Raw genomic sequence first — 18516 nt, forward strand, 5'->3', positions numbered from 1 at the left:
GGAGGCCAGGTCATCTGATGCAGCACTCCATCACTCTCCTTCTTGGTCAAATAACCTTTACACAGCCTGGAGGTGTGTTTTGGGTCATTATCCGGTTGAAAAACAAATGATAGTCCAACTAAGCGCAAACCAGAGGGGATGGCGTATCGCTGCAGAATGCTGTGGTAGCCATGCTGGTTAAGTGTGCCTTGAATTCTAAATAAATCACAGACAGTGTCACCAGCAAAGCACCCCCACAACATCACACCTCCTCCTCCATTCTTCACTGTGGGAACCACATATGCGGAGATCATCCGTTCACCGCAAAGACACGGCGGTTGGAACCAAAAATCTTAAATTTGGACTCATATGACCAAAGGACAGATTTCCACCGGTCTAATGTCCATTGCTCGTGTTTCTTGGCCCAACCAAGTCTCTTCTTCTTATTGGTGTCCTTTAGTAGTGGTTTCTTTGCAGCAGTTCGACCACGAAGGCCTGATTCACGCAGTCTCCTCTGAACAGTTGATGTTGAGGTGTCTGTTACATGAACTCTGTGAAGCATTTATTTGGGCTGCAATCTGAGGTGCAGTTAACTCTAATGAACTTATCCTCTGCAGAAGAGGTAACTCTGAGTCTTTCATTCCTGTGGCGGTCCTCATGAGAGCCAGTTTCATAATAGCGCTTGATGGTTTTTGCCGCCGCACTTGAAGAATCTTTCAAAGATCTTGACATTTTCTGGATTGACTGACCTTCATGTCTTAAATTAATGATGGGCTGTCATTACTCTGCTTATTTGAGCTGTTCTTGCCATAATATGGACTTTGTCTTTTACCAAATAGGGCTATCTTCTGTATACCTTGTCACAACACAACTGAAAATATATTTTGATTTGTTTAACACTTTCTTGGTTACTACATGATTCAATATGTGTTATTTCATAGTTTTGATGTATTCACTAATATTCTACAATGTAGAAAATAGTAAACATAAAGAAAAATCCTCGAATGAGTAGTTGTGTCCAAACTTTTGACTGGTACTGTATGTAAATAAGGTATTTCTGTTTTTTATTTTTTATTCATTTGCAAACATTTCTAAAAACCTGTTTTCGCTTTGTCGTCATGGGGTATTGTGTGTAGATTGCTGACGAAAACATTTATTTAATCAATTTTAGAATAAGGCTGTAACGCAACAAAATGTGGAAAAAGTAAAAGGGTCTGAATACTTTCTGAAGGCACTGTACATACAAAAAGACATTCGCATTTCTCAGAGAGAGTTGTCGACAACCCATTGAAGAAACAGGTAATCTACCAATACCAAACAGCAGGTAACTGTAACGGTCTTCTTCATCTTCCTCCTCCTCAGACGAGGAGGAGCATGGATTGAACCAAAATGCAGCGTTGTAGTTCGACATATTATTTATTTCCAACAAACAGACGAAGACGAAAAACTCTTGAATAAAATACAAAACAACAAACGAAGTAGACAGACCTGGACTACGAACTTACATGTAACGAAGAACGAACGAACAAGTACTGACTACAAAACAAACACACGAACGATACAGTCCCGTATGGTGCAACAAACACAGACACAGGAAACAATCACCCACAAACAAACAGTGTGAACAGCCAACCTATATATGGTTCTCAATCAGAGGAAAACGTCAAACACCTGTCCCTGATTGAGAACCATATAAGGCTAATTACAAGTGACCTAAACATAGAAACACAAAACATAGAATGCCCACCCCAACTCACGCCCTGACCAACTAAACACATACAAAAATAACATAAAACAGGTCAGGAACGTGACAGTAACAAAGGACACTGAACCTCTCACACGAGTAAAGTCAACCGGACTGCAGCTGTGTTATGACTGTGGTAGTATTGTTATGACTGTGGTAATATTGTTATGACTGTGGTAGTATTGCTATGACTGTGCTAGTATTGTTATGACTGTGGTAATATTGTTATGACTGTGGTAGTATTACTATGACTGTGGTAATATTGTTATGACTGTGCTAGTATTGTTATGGCTGTGGTAATATTGTTATGACTGTGGTGGTATTGTTCTGACTGTGGTAATATTGTTCTGACTGTGGTAATATTGTTATGACTGTGGTAATGTTGTTATGACTGTGGTAGTATTGCTATGACTATGGTAGTACTGTTATGACTGTGGTAGTATTGTTATGACTATGGTAGTACTGTTATGACTGTGGTAGTATTGTTATGACTGTGGTAGTACTGTTTTGACTGTCTAGGAGTGTTAACTCCTCTTCCTTTTGTCTTTGGGCACTCACCTGTCACAGCGTGGTCCGGTGTGCCCCGGCTGGCATCGGTCACATATCAGCTCCCCTCGCGGGTCCACATGGCACGTGGGGCTGAAACTACGATGTTTTTGAGTAAGAAAAACAGGAAGTAGAAGAAAAAGAAAAGAAACACGTATCAACAACCCCATCCTTCTGTCCCCCATAAACACAACAACATCACTGAGTTGAAAAAGAGGGAGAGTCCAGCTCCTGTCCCCCTCCTGATCCCAAAGATAGAGCAAGAGTTGGGCTGGGTCAGGGATAGGTTCCAGTGTTCCTGACAGAGGGCTGATGGAATGACTGGCCAGTCTATTTCAGAAGACACTGGATCCCAGGGCAGGAACGGTGGGGTAGCACTGCCTTTTTGGAATGTCTGGGCGAAGAAGCTTTCTTTAGCCGCTGGTTCTGCTACTATGGCCTAGTGTAGAGGAATGCTCAGCTGCTCAGCTCCTGGCCTGGGGGCACGCCGCTCCACTCTGGCCACCAGGGGATTACCACCCATTACCAGTGCTTGACTGGAGCTATTGTCTCTGGCCCTGTTCACAAGTAACCGACTTCAACATGGTGGAACCACAACAGATCTAGGCGACAGCACCGCCAGTCACGGTGGTGGACCCCCCCCAAAAAACACAGGATTAGAGTCATGAAAATGAATTATAGGTAGGGAGAGGTCAGTATGGCTAGATAAGGATTCTGATTAAGTGTCATATAAACTTATTTCCATGTGAGATGTGATGACATACTTGTTGGACGGGATGTTGAGGGGGCAGGCGCAGGGCAGGCAGTCATTGGCTGTTCCCTTGGTAGCGTCCCCATAGAAACCAGGGATACATTCATCACAGTGGAATCCAGTGGTGTGGTCAGTGCAGCCCTGGGAATATACAGTAGGTTTAGTTAGGTTAACAACCATTTTTTCATTCTAGAACAATACCAGTACACACTTTTTTTTTGCTATACATCCACTATAAACCAGTTTTTCAAGTAGAAATCTGGTGTAGAAAAAGGAGAAGGAAGGAAAGTGCTGCTAAGGTACACAGTGGTATGTTTTTGTAGACAGAAGCTGCTAAGGTACACAATAGTAGGTTTTGGTAGACGAAAGTTACTAAGGTACACAATAGTAGGTTTTGGTAGACAGAAGATGCTAAGGTTCTTGAATGGTGCAGCGGTCCAAGGCACTGCTTCTCAGTGCTAGAGGTGACACTACAGACCCTGGTTCAATTCCAGGCTGTATCACAACCAGCTGTGATTGTGAGTCACATAGGGCGGGGCACAATTGGCCCAGTGTTGTCTGTGTTAGGGTTTGGCCAGGGTAGGCAGTCATAGTAAATAGGAATTTGTTCTTAACTGAGTTGCCTAGTTAAATAAAGGTATAAAAAAACAATAGTAGGTTTTTGTAGACAGAAGGTGCTCTTTGGTAAATAAAGGAGGACCAAGGCACTATTCATATAATTCATTAAAATGTCTTTATTTGTATCGCATGTTCAATGGAAACCAAGCTTCGGCCATGCAGCCGAAATGCGTCTGAGTTTTTAACCGTTGTTTCCATTGAACATGCCACATGCCATTGAATTATATGAAGAGTGCCTTGGTCCTCCTTTCTTTTTGATAAAAATCTGGTGCATTGTCATAATTTGTTTGAGTAGCAGCTGTGCTTGATTGGCAATGCAGTCACACGTGCGAACGCATGTTCAAAATTTGAGAATAATCTACAAAGAAACCCAAAGTTTTACCTGTCTCCTCTCCATAGCGTTGTCTGACTGGGATGGTCTGGTGAATAATTGGGAGAGACTTTGAGAGTCTGATGTTGCCAAATTAAACGTAATGCATTTCCCCATAGATTGGCATTAACCCAAACTCCGGTAATGCACCGCTAATGAAATGAGAGCAGTTTTTTTGGGTCCTCGCATCGTCAGCCCCAATAAAGCCTAAACGCTCTTGAGTCAATTGCAGATGTCTACTCAGCATAATCACCAGCATAGAGAAGATTTCTTGATTATGGGGGTGGGGAGGCTAATAATGGATAATGGGGTTGATGTGATAAGGGGGAGGGGCGTGCGCTTACCCCCTTACCCACACAAGACTGGCTCTGTGCCACTTGCTTGGCCTATTTGTTTCTCCAAATCATTTCCTGTCTCTGTTAAAATGTCCAATCCCTGGTGGGATCAATCCTGAGAGCTTGATGCAAGGCAGGCAGGCACACTCTACTGAGCAGGAGAAGGGTGGCCAGGGTTTAACTCACTCTCATGACATCGTTTACAGGCACTAACCTGCCTTGGAGGAGACAACGCTAGGCCTCAGGGAAGTAGCCTACCGTAGACACCACAGCTGACAGATTACTGCGCATGATCGCCCCTAACCTACAGAAGTACAAAATACCTTATTCTCTCACAGGAATGGCGAACTCTTGAAATTCCTTTTGTCGCTAGCGATTTGGACGACTGGATGCACTAGTGCCTTTTGGACATTTTAGTGTATTGAAAAAAATTATCCGACTAATGTACGTATTTTTTATATAATTTGTATTTTGATATTTTTGTGAAGCAGGGCTCCCCTTCAAAAAAAGGACTTTGATCTCAATGGACCTTACCTGCTTGAATAAAGATGAATTCAATACAAATAAATAAACATCCCATTAACATCCCCATCTCCCTTCCACCTGCTCATAGCTGATATATAATAAAACATCCCATTAACATCCCCATCTCCCTTCCACCTGCTCATAGCTGATATATAATAAAACAACCCATTAACATCCCCAACTCCCTTCCACCTGCTCATAGCTGATATATAATAAAACATCCCATTAACATCCCCATCTCCCTTCTACCTGCTCATAGCTGATATATAATAAAACATCCCATTAACATCCCCATCTCCCTTCCACCTGCTCATAGCTGATATATAATAAAACATCCCATCACTGTTCTAGCAGTCCGTCTGTTTAATACTGAAGGAGGTCTAGTCTGTCTGAAGGCAGCTCAGACAGTGAGAACAGAGCGGTGGGAGTGGTGCGCCAGAAGAAGGTGAGAGAGGTCAGAGAGCGCTAGCTGGCTGTTAGGATGAGGACAGACAGACAGCTGAGACTGGCCCCGGGCCCTCGGGACACAGCCCTCCACTCAGCTCACGTCTATCTGAACACAGAGTCATGACAAATCTCCACAGGGTACACCCTGATATCTGTCTCCACCGACACAGCCCTGAGCAAAACACGCACAGGCTGCGGATGAAAAGAGGGAGCAGAAAGTCAATAGGATAGAAAATGGTATCCTGGTTGGGAACCAACCAGCAACTCTCTTCAGGTGGAGGCTTAATCCTCACAAAAGCCAGTGCTATAAGGATTTAACAGTGGTAATATTACCAAGGGTGGGATTGTTACAACACCTGGAGCACACGTATGCAAATAGGACATAATGCCATACGATGCCAGTAGGTGATGTCAGGAATAGTCTTCTGCGAACTATCAAACATATCCGTCCAACAAATTGTCGCTGTTGATTGGCCAAGCTTCAAACACACAATAAACACTTTTTACTATCTCCAATGGTAGCATTTGCCATGCGCTGCGTCTTTAGGAGAGCACAGCTGTGACCTGTTGTAAGGTGAAACTAGGGAGCAGGTGCTGTGTCCACCATTAACGAGGGAGGAAGGAACATGTTAAAGTAGCTCAGTGGAATGAGACAGCTCTGAGAACTCACACCCCTGCGACTGACAAGTCCCTGTGTGTTAGACAGTCAATGTAATATATATATATTTTTTAAACAAATACGAATTTAACCTTTATTTAACTAGGCAAGCCAGTTAAGAACAAATTCTTATTTACAATGACGGCCTACCCCGGTCAAACCCTAACCCGGACGACGTACCAAGCATTGTCCAGTGATGTCATCACAGTCTGTGGCATGGCCTTGGCAGTCGCATGGTTCACACACTCCTTTGAACATGGTGCTGTTAACCCTTCGATGACCCGATGAACACATCTGCAACACAAACAGTCACCAAGGCATATCACGACCATGAAAAACCGGGTACAGAATGTTGACAGTTTAAAGACACTGCTTTGTAGATGAATAAAAATGTAACGCTGTGAAAACAAGTCAAATGTCTCCAAGCTAAAGTGGAAAATGTGGAAATATAAATGACTATTTTTAGTCAGTGAGATTTGGCGTTTAATTGCCTCAGAAGCTGTTTTGCGGTTCATAATTAGACCTACAAAGCCGTAATTGATGCATCAATTTTGCTGCACTAAGTGCTTTGATTTGTACAGTTGGAGAGACATTTTCTATATTATTGTTTAAAAATGCATCAGGAATAGTAATACAATGAATTTGAAATGCTACATTCAGATCTTCAACCCAAATCATTGCCACTTTATATAATGTTTACATACCCTACATTACTAATCTCATATGTATATACTGTACTCTATACCATCTACTGTATCTACTGCATTCCTTTACACTTGTGTGTGTATAAGGTAGTTGTTGTGAAATTGTTAGGTTAGATTACTTGTTAGATATTACTGCATGGTCGGAACTAGAAGCACAAGCATTTCGCTACACTCACATTAACATCCGCTAACCATGTGTATGTGACAAATAACATTTGATTTGATTTGAGTAAATTGTCAAAATAATTGAAGCAAGCAATTCCAGGTAAACAATGGCTGTTTTTATCTGAGTAGGTGCACACACTAATCCAAAAGCAAAACATTAGTTCAAATTACAAGTAAGAGAATAGGGAATGCGCAAGCTTCACAATAGTACAATGGCCTTAAAATAAGCCTTAGAAACACAAGCTTTAGAAACACAAGCTTTATCAGCCATTTTGTCAACTCTCAGTAGATACTGTGTAGTTCAATGCACTCGTGGACATTGATCGGACACAACACTCCGTCAGGCATCGCTTCAAAACATTTCTTATGAGGCTGAAAACAACGAGATACACCCAGAGAAAGACAACAACAACAAACGTGCCCTGTGTTTTCTCGCTCTGCACTTTCTCTCTATACTGACCTTAGTAAGAAGTGCTACCCTGTCATACCTCTGCAGAGAGGAAGAAAGGAAGAGAGGAGAAAGAGACAGGAAAGAGAAAGGTGAAAACTACACCGAAGAAACAAAAGACTGGCTTAGATAAAGGATTGCCTACAAAAAGCAAGAGCATAATGGTGAGCATAGAACAGCAAGGACGTTTTTCTCAAAGGATAAGGACAGAAACGAAGCACAAGGGAAAAACATTTTAAACACAAAGGACATAGAAAAACAACACATATAAATAGATATTAGACCCCTGGGCATTGGGTGAAGAGAGTATAAAACAATCATCAATACACGTACTATGAAGATTTACCCTTTCCATAAAGGTTATGCAATTGGATTTGTAGATATGAAACCTCAGGCAGCATCTTTCTTAGTACTCTGTACGTTTAATGGTTTTGCTGAGGGAGAAAGGATTAGTACTGAGCCGCGAGGCCACACAAGTGTCACCGCACACTTCACAGCACGCCACCGCCGCTATTCACCGAGGTCACTTCCAGCATTCTCTCCCTCTCCAGCGCCTATCAAGACTTGATGATAACCGTGCATTCTATTTCATTCCCCCTCTCCCTGCCGCCTCCCCCACACACATTTGGTGTCAGCACAAAACGCCACATGCAGAAATCAATACCCATCGCTTTTTTAAATAGAAAATACAGTTTTCAACCGAGAGTACAGATTGCTGTAATAGCACACCCTTGTTTGTACCTGTATGTCAGCTTCTCTTTACACTTACAAGCCAACTACGCTCCCGTAAGCATGCACGCCCGCACACACCCAAACCTACCAATCACACACACTTTACAATGAATGGAAGTGAAAATGACACAGCAGCAGAGAGCCACTCTCACACAGCCACTTTTCACTTTCTTTTATTTTCCTATCCCAAGAAAAACCACACAAAATCGCGGGGAAATGAAAGCTGTGATTTACCTCACAAGACGTTCCACCGTATCCAGGAGGACATTGACACATCTCCACAGCATTGGCCATCTTCTCACTGCTGGAGAACTCACTGGCCACCTCCAGACTGACAGAATGGAGCCTGGTAAAGAGAGGACAGATACAGGAAGAACCAGAACATCACAGTATTAGAAAAGAGCATCAGGTCAACTTTTCAAATACAATCTAGACAAGATCAAATTAACTGTTGAACATGAGAACACAGAGATCTGAAACGTTTCTCTCCGATCTGTCTTGCCAGACCTCATAACGACATTCTCTAACATACAAATAACATCAAGCACAGAAAACTCCAGCTGATTTTGGCCTCTTGTGCCAAAGAGCGGATGTAGTGGCAGATCAGTGTGGATCAGCACAAAGGAGGGTGCAGTGTGTGTGGTTACCTGTAGATGGCGACCCGCTCATTGCTGTGTGAGGCTCTGATGAGGAGGCTGCTCACATTAGTTAGAGCCATCATGAAATCTCTCTTGCTGACAGGCAGGCCTGTCTCCTGATTCTCAAAGTGGTCAGGGTAGAGCAGAGTTCTCTTTGTGCTTTCCGAGAAAGGGTACACCGGCAGACCGAACCGACTGTCAATCATTTTTATCCCGCCGCCCTGCAAGAGATGAAATGTCAGAGTTTTTCCAACCCTCGTTTGAGAGACAGCATCCATGTTGGTGCATGTATTTAATCGCCTCATGCCAGAATGCGAAGTCTTGGCTCTGACTGTCAATATTGGCCATAAATGGAGCATGGGTACCACACATGAATAATACTCTATTCTGAGACACCATGAATAGCTCAATTGTATAAAGAGTGACATTTCCTGAAATTGTCTTTGTGTCCAGATTGTTCATTGACTCAATAAGTGTGCGAGTTATTTTTCAATGTATGCATAGTAATTTATGTGTAGGTGTGAGCTGAAAGGAAATAGAGAGATCTGTGTGAGTATGTGTGCAAGAGAGAGAGAGAGAGAGCGAGAGAAAGAAAAAGAGAGAGAGAGACGGAGTAGAGAGGGAATGCTGATTGCATACCGCCGATGGATGCATTGCCAGGTAGAATTTAAGGGTACGATCTCCAAACACGCTGGTGGGAATCATCATAGAGGATTATTAGATGTTATTCATCCCGCCTGCTTATTTACTGTTCCAATGGCTGCTGGGAAATTACAATTTATGGGTGCCGGCCACTTTATTTGCACTGAATTAATGGAGTGTACACATGCAAAGCAGGGTTTAACTATCAATAATGACCTGTCATATATCCAGGCTCTTCGCCATATCACGTATGACATGTGCTCTCCTCTCTGCAATATCTTAATAAATCCCAGTGACTGAGCTTAGGTGGCTGTCATCTGACACTAATGGGGCTGGGAATCTCTCCCTCAGACTCATAATACAAACATCTGTGTACAAACACCAGTATAACAAATACACACTGAAGATGAAGAGGGACGTCTCTGACCAACCTCTGATATCATCCAACAATCTGTAAACACAGGATATTTGGGATGGAAAAGGGTTGAAATTGTGTTGTCAGATTGATAGTTTTTAGCATTTTATCATTGATTGCACTAGAGAGCAGGCTCTCTTGCTGGTTTCCAGATCCTCTGGATAAACTACCTCTTCAGGCTTAACTCTGAGGTTGTAATCATGATCTGAGTTCTCCAGCTTTTGTAAAGAGGCCAAGAGGACATATCAATGTCACATCGGATTGGTGTGGCTGAATTTGGGTTTTGAATGATTTCACCTATGTGTGTGCATGACTGTGTATGTGTGTGTGTGACTGTGTGTGCGTGACTGCGTGTGTGTATCCCATTATTCAGAGTGCTTAAGGGAGAAAATCTTAAAGCATTCCTCATGGATCACACACACACACACACACAAACAAAAGACAGCGAATGAATCCTCTCACTGCACTCAGCTGACTGAAGATGAAAACGATGACAGATGAACCGCTGGTCCACGATGGAGCGTTAGTAAAAGGACACCTCGCTAGCGTAATAGCCCGGGAAGACAGAGAGAACAAACGACGGAGAAAACGTGCATACTGCGTATCACTCCCAAGGTCAGTGCCGATCGTCTCCTCCATGTCAGGAATGATTAAACGACGCTAAAATGAATCCTTTAATTGATTCGCAAACAGCTTCGGCAAACTTGTGTGAACGACAACAACAAAAAACGGTGGTGAGCCAGCTTCAAAGCGGGTTCTTTTATTTGCTGTTTCACGACTGAGGGGCAGAAAGTGAAGTAGGCCTTGTCTTCAGAGCAGCGTAACAATCGGATAGGCCTCAGAGAGCCTTTACTGTGAGATATATGCTGAGCGCTGCACAAACTAACGCAGATGCATTGCAAATTTAGTATAGAGCTAGACCAACTGAATAGATACACTCTTCTCTGGGGCCCACTCTATGTTCATGATAATCAACAGCGGTTTTGTTATATGTTGTAATAAAAAAACACAAGCAGTCCTTGCTGTCATGTTGGATGATACAGCTTCGTCAACAGAGCGCTTGTTAGGAGCATTAATGTCTTCTCTGATGAACATCTTCCTCGCTTAATTTGATGGAAGGATCCTCACTTTGAAGAAATCATTATTTTATTGACCTCTCATTCTTCTCTTATTCTTGTCTAATTTGCAAGCATGTATGGATTTCAGTAGACAACTCTGTAGATATTTAAACATGTATTTTGTCTTTTACTATTCTATCCTAGCCTTCTTCTCTGAACCTCTTCATCTAAGTTACCCTTCAATGTCATGACGAAAGAATATTGGCAAAATGTATTGCTCACAGAATTAGAAAGGTCTGATCAGACAGGATTCTTAAAAGGAAAATATATTGGAGACAACATTAGACAACAAAGAAAAAAAATGGAAAACTATGAGAATACATGAAAACCGGGTATAATCTTTATAGCAAATTTTGAGAAAGCCTTTGCTACAGTACCTCAGTACCTCTGAATCTGATAATACGAGCCTGGATTTTCTTTTAGGATCTCTCATAAAATGGGTAAAAGTAATGTACAATAACCCTTTATGTAAAATAATAAATAACTGTTACTTCTCGGAAAGGTTTTAGCTGTCAAGAGGTGTAAATCAAGGTTGCTCTCTATCACCATACCTATTTATTACGGAAGTGTTAGCGATAAAAATCAGATCCAGTGATAACATTGAGGGCCTAAAAATTAAGGGATTAGAGACAAAATTACCAATTTACGCAGAAAATTCAAGTTTTCACTTGAGTCCTCAATCTTCAACCTTGAATGGCCTTATTGAGTACCTGGATAATTTCTCAATTTTCTCTGGACTAAAACCCAACTATGATAAGTGTTACGGATGGGTCTCTAAAAGATACAAACTTTTAATTGCCATGTGGTCTCCCGATTAAATGGGCAAATGGTGAAGTTGATGTGCTTGGTGTACATATCCCGTAAAAATGTTACGTTGTTGCAAATACTAACTTTGGTAGAAAACTTTGTAGAATAGATAGGATATTGAAACTGTGGAGATGGAAACACCTGTCCATCTACAGGAAAATTATCCTAATTAATCCCGTAGTGATTTCACAGTATATGAATCCAATCATGGCTCTACCAACTCCAGGAGAATCTTTTATCAAGTCGAGAAAAAAATGTATTTAATTTTGTCTGGAATGGCAAACCAGTTAAATGGGCATATTTATCTTATGAACATGAGTTTGGATTGTTAAAATTGCTGCCAATCAAAAACCATTCATGGCTTAAAATAACTAGCATAAATCATAAAATGTATCAATTTCACTTAAGGTCGAGAGGTTTGACAAGTTGAGAAGTTGGGAACAGATTTTTTATGTCCCAATACGATGGCAACCGGTTTATGAACTGATATACAAAACAAAAGTTGATGCATCAATCCGTTCATTTCAATTTAAACTATTATATAAAATTCTCATCACAAAAACAATGCTCAATTAATGGGGCATTGAACAGTCAGCCCTGTACAGACTCTGCAACGAAGAAACAGAATCAATAGATCATCTCTTTTGGTACTGCACTTCGGTAGCTCACTTTTGCAGTCAGGTTCAAGAGTAGATATTGAGTCATAATGTCTGTGTTCAGATAGACCTACAAATGGGAAATATGATTATACTCTTAGGTGAAGTATTTATTTTCAGCGTAATCTTGGTAGAAATTGTACAAATAGAGAGGCTCAAGGCACTTTTCAGACATCACACTAAAATAGAAGAACGTATGTCAAAGGAAATAGTAAATGGTGGTGTACTGGGAAGGATGGATTAGTCTTTGGACATCTGAGGGGTGGAATTAATATTAGAGGGATTGGTTGATTTGACGATGCACTTGGAGTCCAGTACAAATTTGAGGAGGCTATTTGTACAGTACCAGTCAAAAGTTTGGACACACCTACTCATTCCAGGGTTTTTCTTCATTTTGACTATTTTCTACATCTAAACTATGAAAAAACACATATGGAATCATGTAGTAACCAAAAAAGTGATAAACACATTATAATGGATTTTTTAGATTTTACATTCTTCAAAGTAGTCACCTTTTGTCTTGACGACATCGTTGCACACTCTTGGCATTCTTTCAACCAGCTTCAGCTGGAATGCTTTTCCAACAGTTGAATGAGTTCCCACATATGCTGAGCACTTGTTGGCTGCTTTTCCTTCACTCTGCGGTCCAACTCATCCCAAACCATCTCAATTGGGTTGAGGTCGGGTGATTGTGGAGGCCAGGTCATCTGATGCAGCACTCCATCATTCTCCTTATTGGTCAAATAGCCCTTACATAGCCTGGAGGTGTGTTTTGGGTCATTGTCCTGTTGAAAAACAAATGATAGTACCACTAAGCGCAAACCAGAGGGGATGGCGTATCACTGCAGAATGCTGTGGTAGCCATGCTAGTTAAGTGTGCCTTGGATTCTAAATAAGTCACTGACAGTGGCACCAGCAAAGCACCCCCACACCATCACACCTCCTCCTCCATGCTTCATGGTGGGAACCACACATGCAGAGATCATCCATTCACCTACTCTGCATCTCACAAAGACACCGTGGTTGGAACCAAAAATCAAAAAATTGGACTCATCAGACCAAAGGACAGATTTCCATGTCCATTGCTCGTGTTTCTTGGCCCAAGCAAGTCTCTTCTTATTATTGGTGTCCTTTAGTAGTGGTTTCTTTGCAGCAATTCAACCATGAAGGCCAGATTCATGCAGTCTCCTCTGAACAGTTGATGTTGAGATGTGTCTGCTACTTGAACTCAGTGAAGCATTTATTTGGACTGCAATTTCGGAGGTGTGATTAACTATAATGAACTTATCCTCTGCAGCAGAGGTAACTCTGGGTCATCCTTTCCTATGGCGGTCCTCATGAGAGCCAGTTTCATCATAGCGCTTGATGGTTTTTGCGACTGTCACGTTCTGACCTTAGTTCCTTTTTTATGTCTTTATTTTAGTTTGGTCAGGGCGTGAGTTGGGGTGGGTATTCTATGTTGTTTTTCTATGTTTTGTTCTGTTGTTAGATTTCTATGTGTTGGGCCTAGTATGGTTCTCAATCAGAGGCAGGTGTCAGTCGTTGTCTCTGATTGGGAGCCATATTTAGGTAGCCTGTTTTTCATTGTGTGTTTTGGGCGATTGTTTACTGTTGTAGTGTTTGTTTCACATTTCAGAACTGTTTCGGTTTTCGGTATGATTCACTTTGTTATTTTGTATTTTTCAGTGTTCAGTTTTAATAAATTAAAATGGACACTTACCACACTGCGTATTGGTCCGATCCTTGCTACTCCTCAAACGAAGAGGACGAGAACCGGTACAGCGACTGCACTTTCAAAGTTCTTGAAATCTTCTGGATTGACTGACCTTCATGTCTTAAAGTAATGATGTTTCTCTTTGCTTATTTGAGCAGTTCTTGCCATAATATGGACTTGGTCTTTTACCAAATAGGACTATCTTCTGTATACCACCCCTACCTTGTCACAACACAACTGATTGGCTCAAACGCATTAAGAAGGAAAGAAATTCCACAAATGAACTTTTAACAGGGCACACCTGTTAATTGAAATGCATTCCATGTGACTACCTCATGAAGCTGGTTGAGAGAATGCCAAGAGTGTGCAAAGCTGTCATCAAGGAAAAGGGTGGCTACTTTGATTTGTATTGATGTATATTTTGATCTATATTTTGATTTGTTTAACACTGTTTTGGTATTACATGATTCCATATGTGTTACTTCATAGTGTTGATGTCTTCACTATTATTCTACAACGTAGAAAATAGTAAAACTAAAGAAAAACTCTGGAATGAGTAGGTGTGTCCAAACTTTTTGCTGGTACTGTATATACATGTATATAGAATTTTTATGTTTTCCACTTGATCCTCCAACCAGGGGTGGTGTTGGGAAATAAATAAAAAAGGGATCAGAAAGGTGCAACTAATGTTATTTTATAGACTAAACTGTCTGTTAGTTTCATAGCTGATCTATCCTCATAATTATTATTGGTTAAAGATATCCTCTGTGAGAAAGATAGATAGAGCTCTGCCATGGGGACCAGCAGGAATGTGTAAAACAAGGCATATGGGAGACAAAAGACTGCAGCACTACTAAGCTGAGCTCATTTTTGGAGGATCAGCTAATGACAGCCAGATGCTGTCAAACACTATGAGCCCACACGCACGCATACGCACACACACAGACACGCACACACACACACACAGACACAGACACGCACACAGATTATCCACAACACATTGCTTTGCGCCAAACCACTTTTTAAATGAAACCAGACATAGCATTCAGACATGTCTGGAGTGAACTTCAAAAAACGCTGAAAGGATCTTTGAAACTGAAAAGGGACATGTCACATGATCAGTCTAGACCAATCAGGTTGAACATTACTTGGAACAACATTCTCTATGGGAGCACTTGCTCTATGAAGGAGTTCGTGTTGGCACCTAACCTAACACATGTAATCGCATTATGAGGCTATTTGCACTTACCTCTATTATGACATTAGGAGAAGAGTTAACTCGGATGTCCTGGTCTTTCTCCCCTGCATCATATGAGACTGTATAGACAAGACTTCCTCCATAGGCTGGGAGCTGTAAACAAACATAAGTCAACATTTTATGTACTGTGCACAGTGAAAGTTTACACACCCCTTGCACAGTTTTTTTATATATACACTGCTCAAAAAAATTAAGGGAACCCCTTAAACAACACAATGTAACTCCAAGTCAATCACACTTCTGTGAAATCAAACTGTCCACTTAGGAAGCAACACTGATTGACAATAAATTTCACATGCTGTTGTGCAAATGGAATAGACAAAAGGTGGAAATTATAGGCAATTAGCAAGACACCCCCAATAAAGGAGTGGTTCTGCAGGTGGTGACCACAGACCACTTCTCAGTTCCTATGCTTCCTTGCTGATGTTTTGGTCACTTTTGAATGCTGGCGGTGCTTTCACTCTAGTGGTAGCATGAGACGGAGTCTACAACCCACACAAGTGGCTCAGGTAGTGCAGCTCATCCAGGATGGCACATCAATGCGAGCTGTGGCAAGAAGGTTTGCTGTGTCTGTCAGCATAGTGTCCAGAGCATGGAGGCGCTACCAGGAGACAGGCCAGTACATCAGGAGACGTGGAGGAGGCCGTAGGAGGGCAACAACCCAGCAGCAGGACCGCTACCTCCGCCTTTGTGCAAGGAGGAGCACTGCCAGAGCCCTGTAAAATGACCTCCAGCAGGCCACAAATGTGCATGTGTCTGCTCAAACGGTCAGAAACAGACTCCATGAGGGTGGTATGAGGGCCCGACCTATAATTTCCACCTTTTGACTATTCCATTTGCACAACAGCATGTGCAATTTAATGTCAATCAGTGTTGCTTCCTAAGTGGACAGTTTGGAGTTTGGAGTTACATTGTGGTGTTTAAGTGTTCCCTTTATTTTTTTGAGCAGTGTATATATTAAGTACGACTGGAATTTATATGCTGTATAAATGCCTTGAATATTTCAATTTCAGATAATATCTTATAAAATGGGTTAAAGTTATGTATAGTAACCCTAGGTGTAAAATAGTAAATAATGGCTACTTCTCAGAAAGTATTATACTGTCAAGTGGAGTAAAACAAGGTTGTCCACTATCGGCATATCTATTTATTATGGCCATTGAAATGTTAGCTATAAAATTCCGATCCAACAATAATATCAAGGGGCTAGAAATCTAGGGCTTAAAAACAAAAGTGTCAATGTACGCTGATGATTCATGTTTTCTTTTAAATCCACAATTTGAATCCCTCCACAGCCTCATGGAGGATCTAGATAATGTTCTAATGTCTCTGGATTACAACCAAATTATGATAATGATTATAATATTACGTATTGGATCACAAAAAATACAAATGTTACATTACTGTGTAGTTTACCAATACAATGGTCTGATGGTGAAGTGGACATACTTGGTATTCATATCCCGAAAGAATAGATAAGTTCTTGCTACCTTGGAAAGGAAAATACCTGTCTATTTGTGGAAAAATCACCCAGATTAACTCTTTAGTCATATCCCAGAAATTAGGTTTGCAGAAGTCTAAGGAGGGTTTTCCTCTTAACTTTTTACCTGGGCTTTGCTCCTTTCAGATTTATTTTCATCCTGACAATCTCCCCAGTCCTTGCCAATGACAAGCATACCAATAACATCATGGTGCCAACACACCTGGGGTGTGAAGACAATGCAATCAATACATCTTAATTTTTTATTAACTTGGAAAATGTTTTAAAAAATGTGATTTGACTTGGGGAGTAGGTTGTGTAGTTAGGTAGGGAAAATCAAATTGTATTCCCTTGTGAAGATAGTACAAGGGGTGTGCATACAGTTGAAGTAGGAAGTTTACATACACCTTAGCCAAATACATTTAAACTCAGTTTTTCACAATTCCTGACATTTAATCCAAGTAACAATTCCCTGTTTTAGGTCAGTTAGGATCACCACTTTATTTTAAGAATGTGAAATGTCAGAATAATAGTAGTGAGAATTATTTATTTCAGCTTTTATTTCTTTCATCACATTCCCAGTTGGTCAGAAGTTTACATACACTCAATTAGTATTTGGTAGCATTGCCTTTAAATTGCTTCACTTGGGTCAAATGTTTCGGGTAGTCTTCCACAAGCTTCCCACAATAAGTTGTGTGAATTTTGGCCCATTTTTCCTGACAGAGCTGGTGTAACTGAGTCAGGTTTGTAGGCCTCCTTGCTCGCACACCCTTTTTCAGTGCTGACAACATATTTTCTATAGGATTGAGGTCAGGGCTTTGTGATGGCCACTCCAATACCTTGACTTTGTTGTCCTTGAGCCATTTTGCCACAACTTTGGAAGTATGCTTGGGGTCATTGTCCATTTGGAAGACCCATTTGCGACCAAGCTTTAACTTCCTGACTGATGTCTTGAAATGATGCTTCACTATATCCACATCATTTTCCTTCCTCATGATGCCATTTATTTTGTGAAGTGCACCAGTCCCTCCTGCAGCAAAGCACCCCTACAAAATGATGCTGCCACCCCCGTGCTTCACAGTTGGGATGGTGTTCTTCAGCTTGCAAGCTTCACCCTTTCTCCTCCAAACATAACGATGGTCATTATGGCCAAACAGTTCTATTTTTGTTTCATCAGAACAGAGGACATGTCTCCAAAAAGTACGATCTTCGTCCCCATGTGCAGTTGCAAACCGTAGTCTGTCTTTTTTATGGTGGTTTTGGAGCAGTGGCTTCTTCCTTGCGGAGCGGCCTTTCAGGTTATGTCGATATAGGACTCGTTTTACTGTGGATATAGATATTTTGTACCTGTTTCCTCCAGCATCTTCACAAGGTCCTTTGCTGTTGTTCTGGGATTGATTTGCACTTTTCGCACCAAAGTATGTTCATCCTTAGGAGACAGAACGCGTATCCTTCCTGAGCGATATGATGGCTGCGTGGTCCCATGGTGTTTATACTTGTGTACTATTGTTTGTACAGATGAACGTGGTACCTTCAGGTGTTTGGAAACTGCTCCCAAGGATGAACCAGACTTGTGTAGGTCAACAACAAAAAACTTCTGAAGGCTTGGCTGATTTTTTTTGATTTTCCTATGATGTCATGCAAAGAGGCACTGAGTTTGAAGGTAGGCCATGAAATACATCCACGGGTACACCTCCAATTGACTCAAATGTTGTCAGAAGCTTCTAAAGCCATGACATAATTTTCTGGAATTTTCCAAGCTGTTT

At 41.3% G+C, this 18516-nt stretch overlaps 1 protein-coding gene across 9 annotated transcripts in view; it reads right to left on the reverse strand.

Moving 5' to 3' along the window:
- Nucleotides 1-18516, reverse strand: part of lama2 (laminin, alpha 2) — a 143185-nt gene that overhangs the window by 67532 nt on the left and 57137 nt on the right. For all 9 annotated transcript variants that reach the window (XM_071413667.1, XM_071413665.1, XM_071413673.1 and 6 more), the window contains exons 13-18: nt 15262-15363; nt 8670-8881; nt 8257-8368; nt 6154-6267; nt 3034-3161; nt 2282-2368 (exon numbers count right to left, since the gene is read on the reverse strand). In XM_071413667.1, coding sequence (XP_071269768.1) covers nt 2282-2368; nt 3034-3161; nt 6154-6267; nt 8257-8368; nt 8670-8881; nt 15262-15363 — 755 coding nt within the window. The remainder of the gene's footprint in view (nt 1-2281; nt 2369-3033; nt 3162-6153; nt 6268-8256; nt 8369-8669; nt 8882-15261; nt 15364-18516) is intronic.

Source organism: Salvelinus alpinus, chromosome 8 (genome assembly GCF_045679555.1).
Source record: "Salvelinus alpinus chromosome 8, SLU_Salpinus.1, whole genome shotgun sequence".
In the NCBI taxonomy this organism is placed as follows: Eukaryota; Metazoa; Chordata; class Actinopteri; order Salmoniformes; family Salmonidae; genus Salvelinus; species Salvelinus alpinus.